Raw genomic sequence first — 17433 nt, 5'->3', positions numbered from 1 at the left:
TGAGAACCACTGCTCTAAGTGCTAAAACGCATATCTTAGGCTCACTGCCTGCCTTCCATGAGGCTGACTACCGTTGCAAACAGATGTCTCCACAACACAGCAAGGCACACTCTGAAGCTGAGAATGGAGCTGGAGTCTAAAATTCTGTCTCCTTTAAGCTTTCAGAGTATGTATTCATTCGTGTGTGGTACAAGAGGCCCCTAAGTCTTAACTAACCTCTCAGGATGATCACCTGAAGTCCCTCCCGGCCTCTGCTGTCTGGATCAACCTGCCGTGAGCTTCGAGGGTGGCAAGAGACGGGATGACAGGGACCTTGGTGGCCTGTTGCTGAGTACTTGGCCTTGGATCTACTGTTTGGTTGACCTGGTGGCTCAGAACTGGGGTTGGGTTAGGCTGACGATGGCCTCCTCTTTTATTCTCAGAGACACATGAAAGCCGCCCTCCTTCCAGCCAAGAATTAGCTGAGCCCTGGCGTGAATGTTTGTCCCCGTTGGTGAGAATGACATCAAGGTCCAGTCTGCTACCAAGACAAGGTTAAGCCGGGACACAGCTGCACGGCGATCCTGATGTCTGTTCCCGGCCACACAGTCAAGGCTGTGAAAAGTGAGTATGGCCCAGACATGTAGGGGATCACTGACCCTGTCTGCCCTCCCGCTTGGCAGCTCATCAGTGTGGATATAGGTCTAAGGGGTTCAAGCTCTCAGCCTGCTTCCTGTCCAAGGGCTTGTCACAAGGCAAGTGGTTCTGGAATGGAAGGGGAGTGTGGAGCAGTTTCAGGCTGTGTGAGCATTGGGGCTATCTAATGACTTCTAAAACTGGGCCAGGGCCAGATTGGCTGACCAGGATAAAACTAGACCCTGGGAGAGGGTGTCTTCCCATGTTCTTTCTCCTCAAGAGGCTCCTGGATGCTATCCATCCAAGCAGTGGGAGCTATTCCTTGCCTGGAATCTGAGTCCTGTCCCAACACTATAAGCAGTTACTGTACCAGCCCCAAAGGAGTTGGGGAGAACAGCCATGCCTTAGATATTATAAGAGTGACAGGGACTCAGCAAGACAAGTCTCCTCGCTTTCTGCAGTAGCTCCTAAGTCCAGGCAGGCGCTTCACAGGGTGAAAGGCCTTGACTGCACAGCATGCCTGTTCTTACTCTGGCCTCTGGCCCAGTCTCTGCCTCTGGCTTTTCCTTGATGATACTTTAAAGAATGACAATTGGATTCTTTCCCTAGTCCCTGAGGCCCAAAGACCATTATGTCAGTGCAGAGCAGACAATACAACGGTGGGATCAGAGACCAGAAAGAAGGAAGCTCCGATGAGTCAGGGTAGGCAGCAGGCATTAAAGCTGTCTTAGCAGTGAGACCATCTTGTTTGGATAGCTTCTAAGGAGCTCCTGAGCTGGTCCCTTGGAGCCCAGAGTCGATTCCATACCGCTGTATGCAGAGAGTGGGAACAAAGTAACTCATTTCTCAGCTGTAGATAGATCTGGACTCTCCTAGCTCAGGGTCAGAATCTACTTACCAGTTCACTTATGCTTGGAAGGTCGTGTGCTCCTAACAGGTCTCTTTAGGAGTTACTCTTGAATTGATTTCAGCTAGAGTAAGATAAGTGAGCCTGGACTTGAAGGGGGATTGGGAGGAGGAAGAGATTCACGGAGGTCACTGTGAGGATGTAGTGACCCAGATGTGAGGGTACTCATCACGTGGCACAGGTTTTCCTGCTGGGCATGGGAACACACACCTGTAACCCCCTACTTGGAGATATGTAGATAGAAGTAAGCCTGGGCTTCCCCTGTTTGGGATGGGGAAGGAGAGAAGGCAGGAAGTAAGAAAAGAGAGAAAACAAGCAAGCCAGCTGAATGTGGGGGTGCTTGTCTTTGACTGAGAGGCAGGAGGATCAGACGTTTGAGGCTAGCCTTGAATCAATGAGCTTCTGTCTCAAACAAACAAAAGTGGAAGGAAGGGAAGACAGGAAGCAGGAGATGTGAGGGAAATGGAAGGGGAGAGGAGGAATAGATGGATCTTAATTATGAAATAGTCTCAGAGAAGAAAATGGCTAAATTTCTTTTGTTACAGGCATGGAAGATATTTCTGTGCTGTTCTCCGTAATAGGGGAAATGGAAAACAATTATTACCTTTGTTGAACATCTTAGTCAAGTAAATTATAGTTTTCCACTAGGTGGGCTATTATATAGCTATTGTAAGGATGAGCACATAGGCTGTCGAGCTTGGAAAAGACAGTCCTTTCTAAAATTTATTCATTTATTTTCTACAATTTATTCATTTTATATCCAGATTGTAGCCCTACTTCCTCATCTCCTCCCACTCCCACCCACATTCCCTCTCCTCCCCCCCTCCCCCCAGTCCACTGAAAGGAAGAGACCTCCTCCCCTGCCATCTGACCCTAGGCTATCAAGTCTCATCAGGATTGCCTGGATCCTCTTTTTCTGTGCTTTGGCAAGGCCACTCCACCTGGGGCAAGTGATCAAAGAGCAGGCAACCGAGATCATGTCAGAGACAGCCCCTGCTCCCCTTACTCGGAAACCCACATGGAGACTAAGCTGCCTATAGGTTACATCTGAGCAGGGGTCTAGGTCCTCTCCATGAGTGGTCTCTGCAGGGACCCCCGGGCCCAGATTTTTTGGCTTTGTTGGTCTGCTTGTGGAGTACATGTCCCCTCCAGGTCCTTTTATCTACCCCTTCTTCTGTAAGACTCCCTTTCGGGAAAAGACAGTTCTGTCTGATCTAAGTGAAAATGTTAAGTAACAGAGTGACAGTGGCTCCGAGTGCACCTGGGGGAAGATTGCAAAGAGGAAGAGATACTGGCTCTGTGGCTTAAGTTTCGTTATGAATGCTCCTCCTCTCTGTGGTGCCAGGGTTGGCTTCTTGTAGAGCAGTTTAATCAGGGTGACTGCAGAAGGCCCCATTAATAGTGACTTTCTCTAAGACGTGGGAGGGACTTTTGTCTGTTAAGTCATTCCTTCCTATAACATTTAAATTTTAGCTGTGAGCGCACGTTACTTTAATAATTGCAAAAAATAAAAAAATAAAGACATTTTTGAATTTTAGAATTAAGACCTCTTAAAAGGCTATATTTTCCACATGGAGGAGAGGAGAAAGGTTAAGTCAGCTGGCGCTTTATTTCTGTTCTCATCTTGTTTAAGGCCCCACCTACCCATCCATCTATTCATTCTTCTTCTGAAAATATTATTAGGCATTGTTGCCAGGCGTCAGTGAAGAAAACTAAGCCTTGCCCCTCGTTGAGTTTACATTGCATTTGGAGAAAGGCCTTAAACAGTAGCAAACTATTATTTCACTGTTACAAAGGAAATGGGATGACTTGACTAACAAAAAGCCCAGGAAAGGTCTCAGAGGGGTGATGGCCGAGTTGAGACCTGAGTGACAACAGAGAGACAGCCACGTGGAGGTCCTGGAACATTCTAGTGAGTACCCAGAATGCCTACCCTGTGGCCCCCGCCTGCGTGCTGCCCTTTGCTTCCGGAACTCAGGGAACCTCTGGGCCAGGACAGACTCCATTCCTCAGTGCTACCATCTTCATCTTTCCCATCTGGGATGTGCTCGGTGTCTTAGTCCTTCCAAAGTCTTGTGTGGGGTGGCTGTTTCTGACACCCTGGCTGTTGCTGCTCTGGACAGATGGCCCCTCTGGACATCTTGTACACAGGCCGCTGCTCTTGGCTGGCATTTCCAGATCAGGGCTCAGCTGTCTCAGATTTCCGTACCAGGGTGGACTGGCAGCTAGGAAGGTAACTGGGTAATGTGTGCCCTGGCAAAGTGTCTTTAAATGGCTCATGACCTGAGGCACTGAAGAGTAGCTGCTGCCATAGTCCTGGGAGGCTCTGCTTTGACCTTGGAGTACTTACTTGTGGCTCCTGCCAGACTGTGGTCTGAGAAATAGTCTAGGAGCCTGCGTTATGTCTAACACTTAGTTCGGAGCTTGGTAGAGGGCCCGGTGAGTGAGAAGTACGCATCTATTTCCATGAATCTTCTTCTTACTCCAGATGCCACCTCAGTATCTAGAGACAGCGCCTTGGAAGTTGTAGTACCTCAGAGGAGCTTGTAGCCAGCCTTTGGAACAGTACAGGGTGATGACTGGGGGTGAAGACTCTGGAGCCAGACTTAGGAGGGTTTAATAACTAGCCCAGGCATTGAGAGCTATAAGAACATAGGCTAATTATACAGCCTCTTTCTGCCCCATTTCTCCCTTTGTAAAATGGGCTTCAGAACTTTCTGAAGCTGGAACATGGAAAGTGCTGAGAGGAACACCTGGTTCTTATTGTCACGTGAGAGGTAAAGGGACTACCTCATCAGTGTGATACCTGGGGCCTCTCAAGAGAAAGAAAGGTAGAAGTTGGTGGTGTCTGAGCTAGCCACTGGCCACAGGAACTAGCCCCCCATGGCCCGTTCTGGCCCTGAAGCATGTCTGTTTTCCTTCTTCTACCTTGATGGTAAGGGAAGTCCAGAGTCATTTCGGGTCTGGCAGTAACTCAGACGTAGAATGATTGTCTCCCCCCTTTCTCCCCCATCGATGGTGCTGACCCTCAGCCCCATAGACCTCCTAGGTGGGCTGTGTAGCTCCTCAGAGCATGGGATGGTAGTGATTTGGGTGCCTGGGGTGAAGAGTAAAGCTTAGCAAGAGAATGGGATGCCAAATCCAGCAAGATGCTCCCCTGGGCAAAAATCCGAAGAGCCATTCTGTTACAGAGTCTCAGCTTCCTGTGATAAGGTCAGAATTTATGGCAAAACCAAAGTCAGCCATTCCATCTGGCTTTACCTTTCCTGGTCTTCCTGTCTCTCTCTCTGTGTCTGTCTGTCTGCCTTTGTGTGTGTGTGTGTGTATCTGTCTCTGTCTTATCTCTCTTTGATTTTTAGAGACAGGGTTTCTCTGTGTAGCCCTGGCTGTCCTGGAACTCACTTTGTAGACCAGGCTGGCCTTAAACTCACAGAGATCCAATTGCCTCTGCTTCCCGAGTGCTGGGATTAAGGGCGTGTGCCACCAGGGCCAGGTTTACCCTGCTCTCTTAAGGCTGATTTCACCTGTCTCCACTGCCCATTCTGTGTGATCTACCCTATGATAGAGCTTCACACACTCGGAGAGCTTCAGCTGAGACATTCCCAGGGACTGGACAAGACCAGCTTTCTTGTCCCCACCACCTGTTTCCTCACACTGACAAATCACTTGGATTTTGATCCTTCTCAGAGACCCTGTGGTCTTTGACCAACAAGCATGAGCAGGGTGAAACCATCCACACTCTCCAAATGCTGTCTCCCGTGCCTTTGATCTTTGCCTCACTCTCCTCCATGCCACCCTGACTATCTTTGCTTGGGCTGTCCCATCTTTATGTCGTGGTCCTTAGGACGGTTGTGCTTATCACCAGACCGAGGCCGCCATCGTCGGAGCTGCTGGCTTCTGCTGTAGACTTCCCCAGAGCTGATTGCAGAGCTGAGCCAGGTGTTATCGGAAGGAGCATGAGGGTGAGGAGACTAGGTGGAGGAGGGCCGAGCAAAAAGAGTGGGTCTGTTGGAGCCAGTAGAGGGGGGGATGAGGCCATCCTAGATACAAATCCAGGCCCAGCACCTGTGGTTACTAGAAATGGGAGTTGTCCTCAAGTCAGTATTCCACCTTTCATCTGAGTACCTCCCACCACCCAGGGGCAGCCCAACCAACAAGGCTCACCCCAGCCTTCACCCCTGTCTTCCACCCCCAGCCAGGTCTTTCAGTTGGCCACATTCATCCTGCGTGGACCAGCTGTGTTCTCCTGCCACGACCGCTTGAACAAGGTCTGACCTTGCCTAGGTATGCTCCCCTTCCATCTGCCCAAGCGCTTCCTGCTGACTAGAAATGGAACCATGCCTGGGGCTCCTTCTGTTCCCTGGCCTGTCCTCCCACCGTCTTTTTTCTGAGCTGACCCCCCTTCTGTCCTCTCTCCCTTAAACATGTACTCCTTCCATCTTGCTTCTGCTGATAAAGTTTTGAGGTCCGGCTCTTCCCAGTCACCTGGGAAAGCTGGAGCCAACGGTTCCCAGCTGAGAAACCATTTTTAGCTATTCCAGGAAGAAGAAAGAGATCAGAGGCAAGCAGAGCAGGATTGAAAGTCAACAAGAAGGAGGAGTGGGACAGGGAAGGAGCTCAGCGGCAGGGACTCGCCTAGCATGTACAGGGTCCTGGGTTTGAACCCTAGCAGGAGCAGGAGCAAGCAGGCACACACATAACCACACATGCATGTACACACACACACACACACACACACACACACACACACACACGGAGGTTGGCTTATAAGGAGATCCACTTAGTAATATCCAGCTGCCGAAAGGGAGACCTCTGAGTGGGAAACTCCCTATCCCAGAATCCTCTTCCCTACAGAGGAGTCAGGGGATTGAGACAGCTGAACAGACCTGAGTTCAAAGGGTCCTGAATCACATGAGGAGAGCCGTCTGCCTTAAACCTACCTGCCCCTCCTGCATTTCCCTGTGGCCCATTTTTCTGTTCTCTGTTGGTCTGTGAAGAACATTTACAAAGCAGTGGCACTTTGCAAGGCTGTGCTTGGGGATGTTTACTCTTCTGTTCTATCCTGTTTTCAAGCCTGACCCTCAGGGCTGGCCCTTCCTCTGAATTCACCTGTGGGCAGCTTTAGGGAAGCAAAGGCCCCCACCCTGGCTCTCCCAGGCTATATGTGTGGGACTATTGTTTCACAGCGTTTCCTGGTTCAGTGGCATGATGTCTTGTAAGCCTGCTTAGCAGGGAAGAAAGGAAGGCTGCCAGCAGGCTGCCTAGGACGAGGACAGAGTGACCCTGCCTGAAGTGGGGGGTGATCCCAGTAGCAGCAGAGGCTGTGCACAGGACAGGATCTTTACAGAAATATTTGTGTCGTTTAAAAAACTATTTTTTTTTAATTTTATATGTGTGTGTGTGTGTCTTTGCCTGAATGTATGTAAATATACTATATGCATGTAGTAGGCCAGAAGAGGACATTGGATCCCCTAGAATTTGAATTATAATCAGTTATGAACCGCCATGTGGGTGCCTGGTACTGAACCCTAGTCCTCTGTAAGAACAACAAATGACCTTAACCTGAGTCGTTTCTCTAGCCCTTATTTGCAGTATTTAGTAGTAGCTAGATAATTCATCCTCACAACAACTGTGATAGTCATTCATATCACCCCCAGTTTACTTAAAAGGAAACTGAGGCAGCCGAGGGGCAGTGACGCACACCTGTAATCCCAGCACTCAGGGAAGGCAGAGGCAGGCGGATCGCTGTGAGATCGCTGTGCCTCGTCTACAAAGCAAGTCTCGAAAACAAAAACAAAGCAGAAGGAAGCTGAGGCTAGGAGCAACGAGGCAGCTTGCCAAGGATCTTACAGGTTTGGGATATCAGGCCCAAACAGGATGTAGGGTTCCTAAGGTCACTGCCCACACAGTGTCCACATCTGCGCTGCAGACTGTATTGAGGATGGCATAGGAGGGGAAAACTAGTTTTACCCGGTTTCAGGTTTCCTTGTCAGGTTCAGACCATAAAGAAAAATGTAATGAGGAATCACGTGCACTCTCAACCAGAGACAGGTTGTGGCTGAATGTTTTGCATATTTACATGGGCATGCACCTTTGCAGAATCAAATGTTAATGATACAGCTTCAAGTCCTGACATTTTTCTCTCCACAGTGTGTAAAATGTTTCTCTGATGGTTACGGGCGCTGGCCTTCGGATGAATCACAGCAAAGCGAGGGTTGGTACGCGGGACAGTAGACAGCGCTTGATTATTGTAGGATTGCTGTGCCATGGACTATGGCGGATAGGCATAGGGGGAAGGGGTTCCAAAGACAGCAAATGGAAAGGGCATCCCAGCAGAGACAGCCATTCTGGGATCTAAAGCACAGAGCTGGCCGGGATCCAGAGGCAGAGCTGGGCCCAGGAGGATGCTGCCAGCCATCTCTGAGGGATGCTGATGTTGAAGATCTGCTAATGGGCTTTTAATGGGGAGAACCATCAGACTGGCGTTTTAGAGAGATCACCTTCTGAATACACTTTTGTTATGGATTTGAACGGTAAGTAGGCAAGGCAAGGCTGAGGGACTTTTGGAGCTGCCTGGTGAGAAGTGGTTGAACCTGAACAGCAGCAATGAGGAGATGGATTCCCACGGGATTTAAAAGGTACACCTGTCCAGGGGTTAGCAGCTTCGCCGTGTGACTCACCTTGACCAATGAGATATTCACAAGCATGGCTTTTATTTATTTATTTTTTAAAGAAGGGCTGCCTTTTTAGTTTTTGAAAAGAATTTAAACCATTTTATCATGAAAAATATCTTGAATGGGAGCTGGAGAGGTAGCTCAGTTGATTGAGTGCTTGCCCAGCATACAGGAAGCCATGGATTGGAGCCCCGTTGCGTAATTGTGCAGGGATGCATGCCTGTGATCCCAGCACTTGGCAGGTAGAGGCAAGCGGATCAGAAGTTCAGGATTGTCTTTGGCTACATAGTGAATTCAAGAACCAGACTGGGGTACCTCAGACCGTGCTGCACACAAAACTCTTTAATGGACGTATGGTGATTGCTCATATTTGTGAGGTATAGTGTGACATTGCCATGCATGTACACAACATATAATCACATCAGGAGATTATACATACATATGTAAATGTATATCACCCAAGACGTGAATCCCCCTCAAAATCCTCCCAATTCACTGTTTTTGAGATCTACAATAGATCGCAATCAACCATAGCTGACCTAGTGTACCCCAGAACATTGGAAATGACTCTTTTTCCTTAACTGCTCGCCTGGACCATTAATGGTGATCTCCCTCCCTCCTTTCTTTCTCTTGGCCAGAGTGAAAGGCACTTATGTGGTTGGGCTGGCTTGCTCGTGGGCTGATGACTTATCAACTTAGCATGGGATAAGTACTGGTCTACTGGGTCCGAGAGGAAGATGGGAAACTGATGGAGAATAGTCACCCCAGTTTAACCTCTCCAGCTGAGGACAGAGCAGGGCCTCGGATTACTCACAGCCTTGTGACTTAGGCCAGCTGAGACCTTGTGACCCACAGGTGCCTGAGCTACAATAGGAAATGATGGACTGGACGATTTAGAATATGGTTTGGGGATGGTAGAGTTGGTGGCATTTGCCGATGATTATGAGCCACCATTATCCCTGTGCTGAATGCATTCCTGTATGCACCCGGGGGTGTGACAGTGAGCCTGACGCATAGGTCCTGGCACTCAGAAACCTGGGTTAAGGTAACAAAGTGCCTCTTAATCTAACTGCTTACTTGTCGGTCCCATCTAACAGGAGAGGGTGAAGGAGGAAACTGGTTTGGGGAATGATACTGAGTTTGATTTAGGAAGGAGCTTGAGTTGCTCACGAGGTGTCAGGAGGAGGAGATGTCCAGAAAAAAAAAGCAATCTAAGTTTTATTACTGGAGGAAGAGGTCTAGGCTATGATGGCCAAATGGATAAGGTCTGTCTTGGGACTAAAAATGGAATTTAGCAAAATAATTGGCATCAGAGGGGTGGCATGCTGTGGAAATGCAGAGGAAGAAGAGGATTTGTGGCTGGGAAGAGGAGACATTGGTTCAAATGGTCACCCAGACACTGGGATTGTGCTTGTGGGAATGTAAGAAGGCATACCAAACAATAAACACGATCCAGACAGGGGGACATGGATGGTGACAATATAGCAGAAGAGGCCTTGAATGGCAGGCCAAGGATGCTGTCGTGTTTCTTTAGGAAAGGGGGAGCCCTTGCATGTTTCTGGGTGAGGAAGTGAGAGGGGGCACACAGGTCTGTGAGTCTGAGTCTAGAGGGGGAATCAGGAGCTGGTTCTCGTCTAAGCGAAGCATATGATACACCCAGTCTCATATAAAATAGAAGCAAAACTCCCTTCCTCCTTCTCCTTTCCTTTCTCCCCTTCCTCAGCTCTCTTCCCCTCCATCTACCCTCTCTCAGATCTCTTGCAGTTCAGGCTGGACAGGAACTCACTATGTGGCTAAGGATAACCTTGAACTTTTGATCCTCCTGCCTCTAATCTTCAACTCGTAAGTGTTGGGATTATGGTCACATACTGCCATGCCTGGGTTACATAGGGCTGGGGATCAAATTCAGGGCCTCTGCATGGTAGGCAAACTGAAGCCCCCCCCCCCATCTTTTTTATTGTTTTGAAACAGGGGGAGGGGATTGCTGTGTCTCCCAAGCTGGCCTGGAACACGCAGTCATCCGGTCTCATCCTTCCAAGTGCTAAGATTACAGGCACCTGCCACCATACTTGGCTTCATTAAGAACCGGTTTTTTGAAATGTCATTAAGGTGCAAGGGTGGCTAAGTATTACCACACTGGGGCCTGTGTAGCTAAAAGATGGTATTAGGATGCTCAGACACGTGGGCAAACTGCAGGTGGCACCTTGGTAGCCTTTGTCCCTTGTCCTACCTAGGAGAGAGGATTGGTAGATGTCAAGCCAGATGCCCACTGACATCTGGAGCTGACAAAACTTCCCATTCTTGATAAACTGTGAGCTCTCCCACACTATCCTCTGCATAAACAAGGTTGTATTGTTTAGACTCTTACAGAGGAGAGGCCTGGGGCAGTAGCTGGATAACAGGACTGTAGAACAGTCACACTCTTAAGGAGAGTTCACTCAGCAAGTTGGAGAGCTAGTTGAATCACAAGGGCTCGTGCATCAAAAAATAAAAATACAGGCTTCTGATGTGGGCCACATGAGTGCTCCAGATGCTCTATGATAGAGGGCTAGAAGAAAAAGGCAGAGGCCTGAGAGCCAGACGAAGCTTTAGGGAAGCATGATGGGAGGGGAGTCAGGCCTTGAACACTGGTGGTGGGGTTTGAGGGAGGAGGAGGAGGAAGGAAAGGAAAGCCAAACCCCATCTACTGTAGCAGTTAAAAATAAAATGTGACCTCGATGAGGTCATACTTAGGTGTCTAGTTTAGGATGGTTGTTATGGAGAAACAAAAAAACCAAATGTTGACAAGGATACAAAGAATCTGGAATTTGTATGTGTCCTGATGAGGATGTCAAACGGTATAAGACAGCACCACTGTTCTCGAATTTACTTTTTGTATGTGTTTTGGTGTGTTTGCATGTGTGTTCACACATGTGTGCCTCGTGCCCACGGAGGGCAGAGAGTGATACATCCCCTAGAGCTAGAGCTAGTTGACAGCTGTTATGTGGGCACTAGGAATTGAACCTGGGTCCTCCCGAAGCACTCTTAACCACTAAGACGTCTCTCCAACCCAGTACCTCGGTTCTTCAGAGAGGCAAACACAAAATTACCATGTAGCCAAGTGATTCCACTTCGAGGTGTAGACCAGAAAGAGCTGGAAGTGGGCCTTGAATAGATACTTGATCACCCATGTGTGACAGCCCTGTTCAAAAGTGGAAGCCATCCCAGTGTCTGTGAACAGTGAAGAAACAGAGTGTTCTAGACAGTGGAATCCCTTCAACCTTTCAAAAGAAGAAGATTTGTTCAGATATAGGCTACCACCTGAATAAACCTAGAGAATATTACACCAAGTCCAATAAATCAGCCATAAGAGAAAAACTCATGAGAGTTGTCAAATCTGCAAAGGCTGAAACAATGGCTTCCAGGAGCTGGAGAAAGGAGGGATGGAGAGAGTGGCATTTAATAATATAGCTTTCTTTTTTGAGACAAGGACCCAGGGTAGCCCAGGCTGGCCCTTGAATTCTTGATGTAGCTGAAGGTGACCTAATCCTTCTACCTCTTCCACTTGGGGGTTACAGGTGTATACCACCACACCCAGGTTACATGGTTTCAGGCGAGATCTGCCAACTGAGCAGCATCCCAGCCCTGATGCAGAAATTCTGTTTGGGATGATGGGAAAGTTCTGGAAACTTTGATAGGAATGATCGTGCAACATGGAGGTTCCTAATGCTATTGAATCATACACATTAAAACTACACAAAAATGGTGATGAGAGGAAATATATGAGAAAGAGACTCAAAGATTGTTGAAATAGTATTGTATATTCACGAGAGAGAGACTGCTCAGATCTCAGAAATATGAGTGGCTTGCAGTAGTTGGGGAAGAAGTAGGGAGACAAACAGGGTCCCCAATGGGCCTGGTAAGAAAGAAAGAGATCTATGGGTCAGGGCAACTGCCTCCTCAGCTGACCTCAAACAACCATAAATGTTAGGGAGCACAGTAGACATTTTCACATGGTATTTGAGAAGGGTTTCTTAGAGGAAGCCAACGGGTTAGACTTTCTTCCTGTTTTTTTTTTTTCTCCCAGGCCTGCCTGGCTGAGAGATAACAGGGCATTGAGGTGATGCAGCAGGGTGGGAAGTTGGGACTATGGTGAGTACCAATGAGGATGGAGAAAGGTAGCAGATTTGAAATCCCCTCCAGCCTGGTCACCACAGAGATGGGGAGCGGGAGGCAGCGCCAGGCCCAGGGAGGCCCCCTCATCTGTCTCCCTGTGTCCCCAGCAGGAGGCCCCAGTTGGTACCATGGCTTCTGCCGAGCCCCTGACCGCGCTGTCCCGCTGGTACCTCTACGCCATCCACGGCTACTTCTGCGAGGTGATGTTCACGGCCGCCTGGGAGTTCGTGGTGAATTTTAACTGGAAGTTCCCGGGGGTCACGAGCGTGTGGGCCCTCTTCATCTATGGCACCTCCATCCTGATCGTGGAGCGCATGTACCTGCGCCTGCGAGGCCGCTGTCCTCTCCTGGTGCGCTGCCTCATCTACACTCTCTGGACCTACCTGTGGGAGTTCACCACCGGCTTCATTCTACGCCAGTTCAATGCCTGTCCCTGGGACTACTCCCAGTTCGACTTCGATTTCATGGGCCTCATCACCCTTGAGTATGCTGTGCCGTGGTTCTGCGGGGCCCTCATCATGGAGCAGTTTATCATCCGCAACACCCTCCGCCTGCGCTTTGACAAGGATGCAGAGCCCGGGGAGCCTGCCAACCAGCCAGCCCTGGCCAATGGCCACGTCAAGACCGACTGAGTCAGGAGATTAATGTGAGAACCTGAGGTATCTCTTAGGAACCCACGGACAGAGGGACCAAGCTGGAGGGGTTACCTCTTGGTCCAGCACAAGCCCTGCCCCCAACTGGGTCTTAGCCCAATAGGGCGAACACAACCACATATGGTGGGCGGTGGGATAGTGTTTAGGAGTTGGGTGTCTAGACAACAGAAGGACATTGGGACTCGTCCATGGCTCTCAACCCATCCTGGGGGCTGGGGCCTGGGTGGTGAACAATTGGACGTCAAGGATGACTTTGGAAGCAGCAGGCCTGTCCTGGCTAAGGGATGTGAACTCTGGGGCCACAGGTGGGAGGCAAGGTCTGAGGAGGCCTTGGCTGCTGTTGGGGCCACCGCCCCACCTGCCCCCTGGCTTCAGCTGGGCTTTGGCTGGTTCCATTAGGCAATATTCAGGTGCTTGCTTGCAACCAATACCTCCCCAGGGGCCTCCGAGCTGCAGCCTGAAAGAGACCCGGCAGCCCATTGGCTGCTTGGTGGCACTGCTGTTGTGCAAGGGCTGGGAAAATTTCCTTTGGCTCCTCTCCCTCCCCCAGGGCCCCACGCTGCTCCCTTGGCCTTCTGGGGGGCCCCTGTGGTGCTGGATTCCCACCAACCTTGGGCTTTTGGAGGTTTCAATCCCCGTGTGTTGGGTGGCGTTTCCCCTCTCTCTTATGTTCAAGACATTTCCCACTGGCAGGCAGCCTTTCCCACTATGTCCGCGTCACTGTACCCTCTCCTTCTCCCGGCTCCCTACAGAACACAGCCGCGGCTGGAGGCACGTCTCTGAAATGGACCCCGCTTGCCTAACTGCAGCCTTCCCTCCACCTTCATCTGGTGGCCTGTCTCCCTGGCTCAGGTGGTCTGGTGCCCCTCCCGGCAGAGGTCCCACTGAAATCTCATCCTGTTCCCCCAGTGTACATCTAGGCTCAGAGGTCTGCGGCGCATCCACAGTGCAGGGGGAAAACAGGCAGAGTTCTAGATCCTGCTTGCCCATTCTGGTTTATTTCTAAGCCAGTTAAGTCAGTATGGCTCCCTGTGAGACAGAGGAACTGGGTGTCTGGTTGGAGACCCATGGAGAACAAGACAGACGCAGAAGACCATGAAAGGCTCTTTGGGAAAAGATGAGTTCTACCGTAGCCTCAGCTCTGCAGCCAACCTTCAGGGCTGCTCCTTTGACAGCTTCTCCTGGCCAGCCTGACCCTTTGAGCTTGTTCCTCAAACAGTATTAACCCTGTCACGTTTGTGGGCATTGTCATCTTGATCGTGCTAACTTTCTCCCATGGTGGGTCCATTGCTGGCAGTGGACAGGTAGAATCCTTGCTCCAGGCTCCTGATTTTGTCCCCCACTCTTTGAAAGGATGGCACCATCAAAGAGTGTACCATCCTATGCAGCCACCCTAGAGCTCTGAGGTAGAAATCAGCCTTTTGTTTCTTTAGATCATTTAAAAAGTGACAGTAGCATCTGTGCGGAGTCTCTGGACCATGCAGTCAGTACCAGGCCAGGGCCAGCAGCTGGGCTGCTTGGGCTGAGAGAAACACTTGGAGATACAGCCTTCTGTGGCACCCTTTTCCGTAGAGTTTTCTCTGTCCAGGGTAGGAAGCAAAGTCCAGTCACCAAACACCATTCCGTTGAGGGTGAGGACTTGTTGTAGCCCTAGTTCCAGGGCTTTAGGGGTGGGGTGTCACAGGGGTTCAGGCTTCCAATGGGAGTGGTTGCTTTCCATCTACAGGTGGAGGGGACTCCTTGTTGCCTCCAACGCCGTACCATCTCAGTTGCCTGAATCCTAACGCCTCTCCAGAACACCTCACATCTATCTTCACAGCTGAACCCAGGGGCTGGATGAGGTGTCCCAGCATTAAGACTCCAGTTCTCCACCAGAGAGAGCCGCTGGGTGGCTCCCAGGACTCAGAACTCCTGATGTTGTCTTACAGGCATTCCCTGGCACCATTTTTTCCTCAGTGCCCTATTAATCCCATGTCAGGAGGGGTTCCCAGAGTGAATCTCCATGCCTGGCAAAACTCAGCATTGTGGTCTGCTTACCTAGGCCCTCTGTTGCTCCTAGGACCCTTCGTAGGCACAGAACCCCCAGCCAGGGGAGGCTACAACATAAGGCCGGACCACAGACCTGCAGGGTCAGACCTCACTGAGCATAGCCCAGACTCCAATTCCTGCTTTATCAGCTATTTCAGGGCTCCAAAACTTTAGTGCCCATGGGCATGAAGGTTGGGGCAATCAAGCCCTTCTTGGGGAGTCTGCTAGCTCTTATGGAGCCTCTGATGTTCTGAGCCCAAGGCAAGCCATCTCTGAGTTGCAGATAGTAAATATACTGCCCTGCATGGGTTGAGTTGCTTTGGGTGTCTGCTAGGCTTCCGTGCCCTGTCCCCTCCTCATGCCAGAGAGTCACAATGGCCTGTGCTTATTTACAGCAATAATACATAGGGAGCATCTTTGAGTCCCTTTTGTCCTGGTCCCTCGCTCTTCATGGTTCTCCCAGGAGGCTGCTCCACAGGTCAGATCATGTAAGGATCTATTTATGAAGCTCTGGGCTATGCAAAGTGTCACTGCAGGAGGCAGGTGAGAGTAAGGCCAGGGGGTTGCCATCCACCTTGAGGCCACCTGTACCTGGAGGAGCTATAGGCCCCAGCTTTGTAAGTGGTTAAGACTCTTCCAGCTGGACAGCTATTTGAGAAAGGCACATGACTGATTTGTGAGCCCATTGCCTGCTATGTCTCTGTTCGTCTGTCTCCTTCTTTTCATAACTGTGCACATAAAATATACTGGTGTTTGTGTTCCTGGACTGGCTGTGACACATCTGTTCCACTGTGGGGCCCCTTTTCCAGGGGCTACTGGACATTGGGCCCTTCATGCTTGACAGTGTCTACATCACATCTTCCTGAACGAGGAGGGTGGTGTGGCCCTGCTGGTCAGGTCAGCCCTGATCCTCTCAAGGAACCGGAATCCACCCCAATGTTCCCTAGCTCTTGTAATCCCAAAAGCAGATATGGACTCCAAGCAGGATATGGGTTGCCTGCACCTGTCCACGAGACGAGCAGTTCTTAAACATGCTGACAATAACCTGGTATGTCCCATGATTAGAGAAGGCTTGGGGACACTCAAAAACAAAAAAAACTAAAGGCCAGAAACCTTTTGCACAACATGAAACCATGCTTGAAGGTGCAACTCCCTGCTCGTCTCTAGCAACCCGGCGTTCCTTGAGAAGGGCCTTTGGAGGAAGCTGATCTTTCCTACTTCATGACCTTGCCTCCATCTGGCTCCTCTGCCCCACCCCTGCCACACGCTAAACCCCTGACTATTTTTCCTGCTCTCAGGAAGAAGAGGGAGAGTTTAGCAGTTGCTCAGGCCTGCTCTACAGAGTGAGTTCCAGAACATCCAGGACCTACAGAGAACCTGTTTCAAAAAGAGCAAAGTTGTTCAGTCTGGTCTGCTAAAGCCACATGTCCTGGCCCCTGTCCACAAAGTATGGCAGTACGTTCTTACGTCACTGGGAAGGCCCTTTGCTCCGAGTGTACCCACATACTCAGTCACCTGTCTTTGAGATCTCATCTCCTTATAAGACTTGAGCTATAAATTAAAGCATTCTAGCAGTCATTTGCATGCTAGTATGAAAAAAAAAACTATCGGGTGGTTCTTTCAGAGTAAGATTTTGTAGAAAGAGGCAAACGATGAATGCCGAGATAGAGCCTTAGGAAAGAAGCAGGACCTATACTGAGAGGACCCAAGGCCTACCAAGAAGCCAGCTCAGTGAATGGCCTTTTACTCCCCCACCCCACTCCGTGTGTGTATGCTCAGGTGCACATGAGTGCGCAGGATTGTGGAGCCAGCGGACAACCTCAGGTGTCACTCCTCAGGAATGCTACCCACCTCCTGTAAGACAGGGTCTTTCATTGTCCTGGAACTCACCGGTTAGGCTGGTCTGGCTGGCCAGCTAATCCCGATTGAAGATTGTTTCTGCCTCCCCAGCCCTGAAACTGCAAGAGGTGCATCACCATGCCAGAGCATTTTTACGTGGGTTCTGGAGCCTAAAGTCAAGTGCTCATGCCTGTGAAGCAAGCCCTTTACTGATAGTCCGGCCCCTGGCTGGGCGGCTTCTTTTCTTGACACTTTAACCCACCATTCCTCTTCCCCTCCCAACCCAATCCAAAGGCTAAAGATGCAGCATTCACACAAATGGCCCAGGAGAGCTCATGCCCAGGTCTTCCCCTTCTAAAATCTTTCCAGTCTTTGCAAAAGCCTGATGTTTAACAACAGTGAAGAAAGATGGAAACTTGGACTTTTCTCACGGGGTGGGTTTCTCTGTGCATTTCTGCCCTGCGTGCCGTCACAACCAGAGAACAGGCAGAATGCCTGGCTTGAGGAGGTGATACAGGAAGATGGAGCCTACGCTCTACGGTTAGGGTCTCATTTAACTGCA

At 50.0% G+C, this 17433-nt stretch overlaps 1 protein-coding gene across 13 annotated transcripts in view; it reads left to right on the top strand.

Moving 5' to 3' along the window:
* The window catches only part of Tmem229b (transmembrane protein 229B), a 43187-nt gene extending 27389 nt beyond the window's left edge, over positions 1 to 15798 (top strand). For 9 of the 13 annotated variants that reach the window (XM_060387752.1, XM_021651172.2, XM_021651173.2 and 6 more), the window contains 5 exons: positions 423 to 603; positions 5388 to 5484; positions 5718 to 5806; positions 7673 to 7736; positions 12462 to 15798. In XM_060387752.1, coding sequence (XP_060243735.1) covers positions 7692 to 7736; positions 12462 to 12983 — 567 coding nt within the window. In that variant the 5' untranslated portion in view covers positions 423 to 603; positions 5388 to 5484; positions 5718 to 5806; positions 7673 to 7691 and the 3' untranslated portion in view covers positions 12984 to 15798. Of the gene's footprint in view, positions 1 to 422; positions 604 to 5366; positions 5485 to 5717; positions 5807 to 7672; positions 7737 to 12458 lie in introns of all 13 variants that reach the window. The other 4 variants (XM_060387750.1, XM_060387751.1, XM_060387758.1 and 1 more) reach the window with 4 other exon arrangements.
* Positions 15799 to 17433: the final 1635 nt, after the last annotated feature.

This window comes from Meriones unguiculatus, chromosome 7, assembly GCF_030254825.1.
Source record: "Meriones unguiculatus strain TT.TT164.6M chromosome 7, Bangor_MerUng_6.1, whole genome shotgun sequence".
NCBI lineage: Eukaryota > Metazoa > Chordata > Mammalia > Rodentia > Muridae > Meriones > Meriones unguiculatus.
The sequence above is the reverse complement of the archived record's forward strand: the minus strand, read 5'-3'. Positions and strand labels throughout refer to the sequence as shown.